The following is a 9,273-nucleotide window of genomic DNA, read 5'->3' as shown; positions in this document are numbered from 1 at the left end:
GTGCAACCGCATGAATCTTCAAAATAAGCACATGCGTTATTGTTAAAATATCTTTAGTTTTGAACTTCAGACTGTGGACTCGATCCCTCATTTTACCTTGGACTCCCTCTTTTTGAGGGCAAACGGACTCCCTTGTTCAAAGGTTAATTTCTAACCCTGCATGTGTATGTTATTGTCAGGATGACTGTCCAGTGAAACCCCTGAAATATTACATTAATGTCACTTTACGATATCCTTCTAAAGATATCCATGCATAACTCAGCAATTCACTTTCAGCCACCTGCTCGTTCGAAGCTGTAGACATCTGTGGCTTTCAAGATGACGTCACGGCAGATTTCAACTGGGTAAGACATGCGGAGGGAACTCCAACTCTTGGAACCGGACCGTCATGCGATCACACATATGGAACCAGCTATGGTATGCCAGAAGAATGCCAGTGATATCTAACAATGGAAGGAATCACAATGCAAAAATTAGCTTCACATTTCATGTTCGTTTAAAGCTAGCAGCACACTTCACCATTTTCGTTGCTCGTACAGGCAATTTTCGTGGTCGCAATTTTTGTGGCCGTTGCCGCGTCACAGCACACTTCACCACAAGTTGCCACCACGAGCAATTTTCGTGGTGAGAAATCAAACCGGTTTGATTCTCGGCAACTCGTGGTCACCACTAAATTTCCGTGGTGAGTGATCGTTGCCGGCCCCCGCACACTTGGCAATTTTTGTGGCGACCACGAAAATTGCCTGTACGAGCAACGAAAATGGCGAAGTGTGCTGCCCGCTTAACAGAATATTCCTTATTTCCCTGTAGGATGCTAGGCAGGAATACATGATAGCAGTAGGGTTATAGATTTTTAGATTTTAGATTTTCCCACAGATGTAATTACATGATATCTGTAGTGTACACATAAATTGTGTACGAATCTATTCTGTCTAATGCTAAAAAATTGATGATGATCTGTTACCTATCCGGAAGGAGTGACTGGGTATGGATGTACAGATTATTGCTATGTTTGAACCACATTCATAGGGTATGGACGTTTTTTGTTACATGTCCTGGAAACAAAACTGATAGTAACCTGACTATGTTATTGCCTACACACTAGAGGCCATTACCGTGCATCCATGAACATAACATGAGTTCTCTCGATTACATAAATCTAAATATATTTACACATTATACTTTATATCGCATTGCAATGAATTTCACTCATCTATTTTATCCAGTAACATCTCCTTGTAACAGACCGGCCATTATTTCACTGCAGGACACTACATGTACGTGGAGACGTCTAGCCAGGTGAAGGGTGGGAAGGCCCGGCTCATCAGCAATCTCCACTACGCGACAGATGGTCAGTGCCTCGTGTTCTACTATCACATGTATGGCACCGCTGTGGGCTCCCTCAACGTGTACACACGGCAGGCGGGACTGCTAGGCAGTGTTGTGTGGACCCTCGCTGGTGATCAGGGCGACCGCTGGTACAAGGGCATGGTGGATGTTGCCTCCTCGACAACCTTCAACGTATGGAGGACATTTTTGTTCTAGACGTGTTCTTTTTGTTGTCTGTCATCTTAATCTTCTTCTTCTTCTTCTTCTTCTTCTTCTTCTTCTTCTTCTTCTTCTTCTTCTTCTTCTTCTTCTTCTTCTTCTTCTTCTTCTTTTTCTTTTTCTTTTTCTTTTTCTTCTTCTTCTTCTTCTTTTTCTTTTTCCTCCCATTCTTCTTTTTCTTCTTCTTAATTATCATCTTCTTCTTTGCTTCTTCTTAGTCTCCTGTTTTCTCTATATTTTTTCCCTTATTTTCATCCTCCTCCCCTTCTCATCATTCTCCACTGCCTCCTTGTCATCCTCCTTCCCCTTCTCCTCTACTTCTGTTACTTCCTTTTCTTCTCCTTCTTCCAAATAAGTAGAAACGAGTATACTGTCATGCTAAGCTATGCCATCTAAGTAAAACTCGTAGCTAGGGGAGTGGAAAGAGTTTCCCTCACCACTAGAGACTTATATTCATCCTAATACGATTCTCCCAGTACTGTTATATCAGACTAGAACTGTCAGCTCATCTCTGTCATCTATCAAGACAAAATCAGGAAAACTGCAGGAATGTAATTATAAATTAATTGTTTATTTCACTTTTATTTGTTTGGTTCAAAATGGTAATAAATACGGCATTGTTTACTTAATTAAATTAAATATTCATTTCTAACATTCAACCTTCTTTTTCTTTCATAATAGGTTGTGTTTGAGGGTGTCGTTGGAAGCAACGTCAAGGGTGACATTGCCATTGATGATGTATTCCTACTCGATCAAGCCTGTCCTAACCCAGATGCCTGTGACTTTGAATTCGATTTGTGTAGTTGGAATAATGAGCAGGGTGATGACTTTGACTGGATACGACACAAAGGTGTATCCACGATGACAAGTACAGGCGCACAAGGAGATCACACTCTGAATGGAACCGGTAGGAATTTAATTTATTACAATGAAAATCGTTTATACGATAACCCATAGCGTGTGATAATTTTCATGCATTGTTGTCAGGTCTACCCACATAGAACAACTGTTTTGTGTGGGTAGACATGCTTAGTAGTAATAGCTGACACTAAAGATTATTGACTGCAATATGGTATTGACAGGATTTCTTGAAATATACTTGCCTAGGATAAACAGATGCCGTGACATCCTAATGTTTGTGAATTTGAGGTCGCTCTATATCAGTATCCCCATCACATTGTATTGCAGCATTGTTAAGAATCTCTAATCAATCAATATAAATTTATTTCCACTGCAGGTTACTATCTCTTAGCTGACTCTTACTATCCAAGAGCTAAAGGTTCTAAGGCGAACATAGTTTCTATTGAGTTCTCCAAGGATGAGCCTCAGTGCATGACCTTTTGGTACTACATGCATGGCAAGACGATTGGAAGCCTTAACTTATATGCAAGGAAGTCGGTCAGCAACACCAACGAGACGCTGTGGGGCAAAGCATTAGAGCAGGGAAACACATGGTTGTTTGGGTAATAAGATACTGTCAGGAAAACGCAATAAACGTGAATTGCAGGTTATTACATTGTCCAGATAGTGTAATGGCTATTGCTTCCTTTACATACACGCGATATCAACCTGCATAGACAAGAAAGGCTGTGTGGGTAACATAGTCTGCCTTATGCAGAGTCTTGCTATACAGCATGACACCAGACCGCTGATAACAGCTTCATCAATATGACAAATTGTCATTAAATTCATGTCAACGATTCAGTATTTGATCATTTTTTCAAAAGGCTAGTTTTTAAAGATGTAGCTACCAGCTAATGAATCTTTAGAAGCTTCTATCTCTAGTAGTCAATTGTCGGTACGTGTGACTGATGATGATTGACGAACATGTGTTTTCAAGGTGTACACAAGATGGTGACTAATCTACATGATTTCATCTTGCAGGTTTGTGACAATAGCAAACATGACCGAAAATTATGTTCTCGTGCTTGAAGCTGTGATTGGTGATGTATACTACTCTGACATGGCTATAGATGACTTCAACATCATGCCGGGAGTCTGCGTAAATGACACAGGCTAGTATATTGACATCTTAGTCTAATTATGCTTTAATTAGTTGTATTGTTATATTGACATCTGTTAAGTCATTCCAGGTATTAGCAGAGAGGGTGCAACATATTCTTTCCTTATTGTATAATTCTTAAACTTGATTTAACAAATTGTGTCTCTGCAGTCACCTGGTTATGCAGAATGTATGCCAGAATTAACACATGTAAACCTATAATTACAGAACCTACAGAGAAACCATTTACATGCAATGATGGAATGACAATCCCAGGCGCGAAGCACTGTGACTTTATCACAGATTGCCACCAGGGAGAGGATGAAATGAACTGCGGTACGTGGCGACTTAATCACTCTTCATCAGCGCCCTTCTCAGCATCTTATCCTTACTTCTGGCTCAGTCATGAGTTCTCATGTTCCATTTCCTATTTAAATACTCTTTTATTGTATCCTCCCGAACGAGTTCGGGGGGATACTATGGATTTGGCATCGTCGTGCCGCCGCCGCCGCAGAGATTTCCTTGGGAGCGCTCTACCGGCTGCAGTTCTTCTCGGATCATCTTCAAATTTCGCATGAAGGTGCGTTATCGTAAAGCGAAGACGCCTATCGTTTTTGGTGTGGGCGGAGTCATCGTTGCCATGGTAACAACATTTTTTGTCGAAATATTCTAGAACCTGTAACTTCTGCAGTTTTTACCTGATTGTCATGAAATTTGGCACACAGGACCAATATATACATATATATAGGACATGTTATATCGGCCCTGTGTGCCAAATTCCATGACAATCAGGTAAAAACAGCACAAGTTACAGGTTCTACAATATTTCGACAAAAATGTTGTTACCATGGCAACGATGACTCCGCCCACACCAAAAACCATTGGTGTCTTCGCTTTACCATAACGCACCTTGGCATCTTGGGGAGAAGGTGTGCACAGTACCAAAACCAGGTCACTGCGACCTTCATTTCACCTTTACCTTGACCTTGATCATATTTCCCTTCTGCTCTGTAACTCGGCCCCTAATTCACCTAGCGCTACCAAACTTGGTATACTTTCACATCTTGGGGAGAAGGTGTGCAGAGTACCAAAACCAGGTCACTGCGACCTTTATTTCACCTTTACCTTGACCTTGATCATATTTCCCTTCCGCTCTCTAACTCGGCCCCTAATTTACCTAGCGCGATTAAACTTGGTATGCTTAGATATCTTGGGGAGAAGGTCTGTCGCATACCAAAACCACCACTGCCCTTGACCTTAGTTTGACCTTGACCGTCGACTTACATTTCCTCTTCGGCTTCCTAGGATAACCAGATTCCATATACTTGCACATCTGAGGCAGACCAGTTGTCTAACAAACCTTTGTCTTTGTGACTTATTTAAATTTACCTGCCTTCTACGTCCTTACAGAGATATTCCATTCATACTAGATCACAGGGGATACATGTAGTTGGCGACAACTGCGTGTTTCTAGTTTGTATCATGTATTCAAACCATTGCTAAAAATTGGTGGTTTACATCAATTTACTTCTGTATAGCTAAGCCTTTATCAAAATGCGAACGGTTGTTGTAGTTGAGTGATCTAGATTGGTCTGTTGTGCCTGCCAAAAGCTGACTGGGTTTTTCATCTGGAAATTGACCTTTTTTCCAATGTCACACAATGTACGAAGATATCTCAGTGAAAAGGTCTATTGCAGTCAATGATGATTGACTTATAGGACTACCTTATTATCAGTTTGAAAATCCAATTCACAGTTAGGTGCACATTTGAGAATGGGATGTGTGGATATTACGATGATAGCCATGGAGCCTTCAAATGGCAGCGAGGCCAAAATAGCACAGCAATGTCAAACACTGGTCCCTTGGTTGACCACACTCTTGGAACCAGCAACGGATGGTAAATATCTGTACTCTTTTTATGGCAGTACATATGTGCATGTGAGTTGCTTCTAAAGAAACGTTGCTAGACTCATGTAAAATTAATGCACACCTATTTTATCATGTATGGGTGTATATTCTCTGACCTTTTGTACATGTTCATGAGACATGTATGTAGTGTCCAAAAGTCTACTTATGTATTTTCAAGCCCTGCATTCTCTGTGCTTGGTACATAGTACATAGTTTGTTGACCCTTGTAATTCTAGATGCGTGTCCATGGGCGCATATATGTCACATATGTTTGCTTGATATCCACTATTGTTTTATGTACACATATGTGAACATGTAATCCAAGTACATGCATGCATGCAGTCTTGACATCTTCACTCATCATTGTAGGTACATGTATGTGGGCGTCCATATCTCATTATAAGTACATGTATGTGGCCGTCTATATCTCATTATAAGTACATGTATGTGGCCGTCTATATCTCATTATAGGTACATGTATGTGGATGTCTATATCTCGTTATAGGTACATGTATGTGGACTTCTGTATCTCGTTATAGGTACATGTGTGTTGACGTGTACATCTCGTTATAGGTACATGTATGTGGACTTCTGTATCTCGATATAGGTACATGCATATGGACGTGTATATCTCGTTATAGGTACATGTATGTGGACTTCTATATCTCGTTATAGGTACATGCATATGGACGTGTATATCTCGTTATACATAGGTACATGTGTGTGGCGTCTATATCTCGTTATAAGTACATGCATGTGGACGTCTATATCTCGTTATAAGTACATGCATGTGGACTTCTATATCTCCTTATAGGTACATGTATGTGGACCTCTGTATCTCGTTATAGGTACATGTGTGTGGACTTCTATATCTCCTTATAGGTACATGTATGTGGACCTCTGTATCTCGTTATAGGTACATGCATGTAGACTTCTATATCTCCTTATAGGTACATGTATGTGGACCTGTACCTATAAGGAGATATAGATGTATGTGGACGTCTATATCTCCTTATAAGTTATAGGTACATGTATGTGGACCTCTGTATCTCGTTATAGGTTTGTGTGCGTAGACGTATATCTCATTATTGATACATGTATGTGGATGTCTATATCTCATTATAACTTATAGGTAAATGTATGTGGACTTCTATATCTCATTATAGGTACATGTATGTGGACTTCTGTATCTCGTTATAGGTACATGTATGTGGACGTGTACATCTCGTTATAGGTACATGTATGTGGACTTCTGTATCTCGTTATAGGTACATGTATGTGGACTTCTGTATCTCGTTATAGGTACATGTATGTGGACTTCTGTATCTCGTTATAGGTACATGTATGTGGACTTCTGTATCTCGTTATAGGTACATGTATGTGGACTCGCGTAACGGCACGTCGTATGACCTCGCGACCCTGCGCAGCGAGACGCTGCATAACTCCGGTGGTCAATGCGAGCTCAGCTTCTGGTACCACATGTATGGCACCTACATCGGTATGCTTAATGATGTCCCTATAATTGATTATAATCGATAAACGATCGTTTGCAGCAACCAATGTATTAATCAATTATGAAAACAAATAGTCAAGCGTCAATCAAATATCCAATTTGCAAAAAAACACCATTTTCGAGGAAAGGGTCATAGTATATTTATTAAAAATTAGAGGCATTGACGAACAAACTCCTTCAAACCTTTATCGTTATTCTGTTGCTTTGTAGTGTCAGCATTTAAATAATGCATGCGCAAGCTGTGTTATTATTGGCAAATACTGTCCTGTAGTTATAGACAGTACCTGTGTTAGCGATCACCTCTAAGATAAAGGAACCCCGCCTACAAAAGACACTTTTGGCATTTGAGTGATGGATCAGGAGTTGATCAGAAGGGTGCACCGGAATATCAATCATGCAATTCCAACCGATTGCTGTCACTACTAGGTATGCTCTCGGTCGTGATCCGTTACGGCACCACTGAACTGTTGGTCTGGCAGCTCTCCAACAACCAGGGTGACAGCTGGACGCAGGCAGTCGTCAACGTCGGCCGCATCCCAGCGACCTTCAACATCGTGTTCAAGGCCAAGCGGTCGTACATGAGCGGCGGCGACATCGCCATCGACGACATCGAGCTGGCCAGCTGCGCGCTGCCACCCGTGGCGCCCTCGTGTGGCGACGACGAGCTGCGGTGCGCGCGCGGCGCGTGCGTGCACGAGGAGGACGTGTGCGACTTTGCCGACGACTGCGGCGATGCGACGGACGAGGCGGCCGCGCTGTGCGCCACCTACGACACGTGCGACTTTGAGCGCGCGAGCTTCTGCAACTGGACGCACGCCGCGGGCGGCAACACGACGTGGCAACTGAACAGCGGCTCGACATCGTCCAGCAGTACCGGGCCGCTGGTTGACCACACGACCCGGTCCAGCACGGGCATGTACATCTACGTGGAGAGTTCAAATCAGCCGGTCAACTCTACGGCGGCGATAAAGAGCATTGGGTTCAAGTCGGCCGGTCAGACGAGCAGCTGCTACTTCCGGTAAGCTGCTGTTGTGTGCTGCAGCACATTGGTGCACATCATGCTCTTGTGCTCTATTTATAAGAACTTTGTGCGTGTTGTGATGCGATTGGGGGTCCTAAGACTTTTTTATGTGGGGTCTCGGAAACCCAGAGCTTTTAACAAAATCATTTCGGCAAGCATGAACGGTGAAAGCCGTGATGATTCCTCATATATGGATAATTGTGTAAATAACTGCAATAATTATATAGTCAATTGAGCGCATAATAGATTTGAGCTGTGCATCCTAGTTTTGCAACGTGCATAAATATGCATAAATCTCTACGGTTACTGTACATGTTGCTGTAAAGTGAGTGGAAATTAATACTGTGGGCTCGGAATGCATTCCAGGACGAATTCCAGATCTTCATGCGCTATAGCTTACTGATGAGAATGTGGAAATTTTCTGTTAATTACTGTATGATTCTGCTAGGTTCTACTATAACATGTACGGTGGGAAGATGGGGAGTCTTACCGTTTACCAGGTGTCATCTGCTGGTAAGATGACCTCGGTGTGGGAGAGATCGGGAAATGCTGGCCCAACCTGGCATCGTGCCTCAATCAAGCTGACAGAATCTGACAGCTTCCAGGTGACAGAAATATAGATAGATAAATCGATGTGTGGGTGGAAGGGTATGGGCAGTATGGTGGGGTAAGTGCCTGTATATTTCTTGTGTCGAACTCTCTCTCTGTGATGTTTTGCAAGATTATACCCCTGCGTAGCACAGTCGACCCAGTCGGAACTAACTCTTAACGTGTATCAATCTAAATAGATTTTTGCGTTTAAATCGTACGCGCGTCGCCGCAGGTGGTCGTCGAGGCGCGCCTGGGTTTCCCATACACGAGCGACACAGCCGTCGACGACATGAGCTTCTCGCCCGGCTGCGAGCCGCTCGACGGTGGCTTCACGACGGTGGCGCCGGTGTCCTGCGACGCGGCGACCGAGTTTGCGTGCGCGAACGGCATGCAGTGCGTGCCGCTGGGGCAGCTGTGTGACTTCGCGGCACAGTGCTCGGATGGTTCCGACGAAGCGACCTGTGGTGAGTGAGACTGCTACAGAAATCGCTACTTTATTCGACCAATTCTGTCACTCGTCTAGTGTGCAGTTACAGTAGTTACTCCGTGTGAAGATGCACTTGGTGACTGTAGTGTGGCAGTGTAGCTTATAGTGTTGGGCATATATAGTATAGCATAGTGTAGAATAGTGTAGTGTGGTGTGGTGTGGTGTGGTGTGGGTGGTGTGGGTGTGTGTGGTGTGTGTGGGTA

The 9,273-nt window shown here is 43.0% G+C and overlaps 2 protein-coding genes across 2 annotated transcripts in view; both read left to right on the top strand.

Annotated features, from left to right (window-relative positions):
- Positions 1 to 1,275: 1,275 nt before the first annotated feature.
- LOC106820904 (MAM and LDL-receptor class A domain-containing protein 1-like) lies at positions 1,276 to 3,568 on the top strand. Its single transcript, XM_014825504.1, has 4 exons — positions 1,276 to 1,521; positions 2,230 to 2,455; positions 2,786 to 3,011; positions 3,433 to 3,568. The coding sequence occupies exons 1-4, from the start codon at positions 1,276 to 1,278 to the stop codon at positions 3,566 to 3,568; spliced, it is 834 nt and encodes a 277-aa protein (XP_014680990.1).
- Positions 3,569 to 5,394: 1,826 nt separating this feature from the next.
- The window catches only part of LOC106820903 (MAM and LDL-receptor class A domain-containing protein 1-like), a 21,594-nt gene continuing 17,715 nt past the window's right edge, over positions 5,395 to 9,273 (top strand). Inside the window, exons 1-5 of the mRNA XM_014825503.1 lie at positions 5,395 to 5,447; positions 6,829 to 6,956; positions 7,398 to 7,989; positions 8,441 to 8,597; positions 8,816 to 9,047. Coding sequence (XP_014680989.1) covers positions 5,395 to 5,447; positions 6,829 to 6,956; positions 7,398 to 7,989; positions 8,441 to 8,597; positions 8,816 to 9,047 — 1,162 coding nt within the window. The remainder of the gene's footprint in view (positions 5,448 to 6,828; positions 6,957 to 7,397; positions 7,990 to 8,440; positions 8,598 to 8,815; positions 9,048 to 9,273) is intronic.

The sequence above is a fragment of the Priapulus caudatus genome, unplaced genomic scaffold (genome assembly GCF_000485595.1).
Source record: "Priapulus caudatus unplaced genomic scaffold, Priapulus_caudatus-5.0.1 Scaffold52, whole genome shotgun sequence".
Lineage (NCBI taxonomy): Eukaryota > Metazoa > Priapulida > Priapulimorpha > Priapulimorphida > Priapulidae > Priapulus > Priapulus caudatus.
Note: the sequence above shows the minus strand (reverse complement) of the source record. Positions and strands in the feature narration are given on the sequence as shown.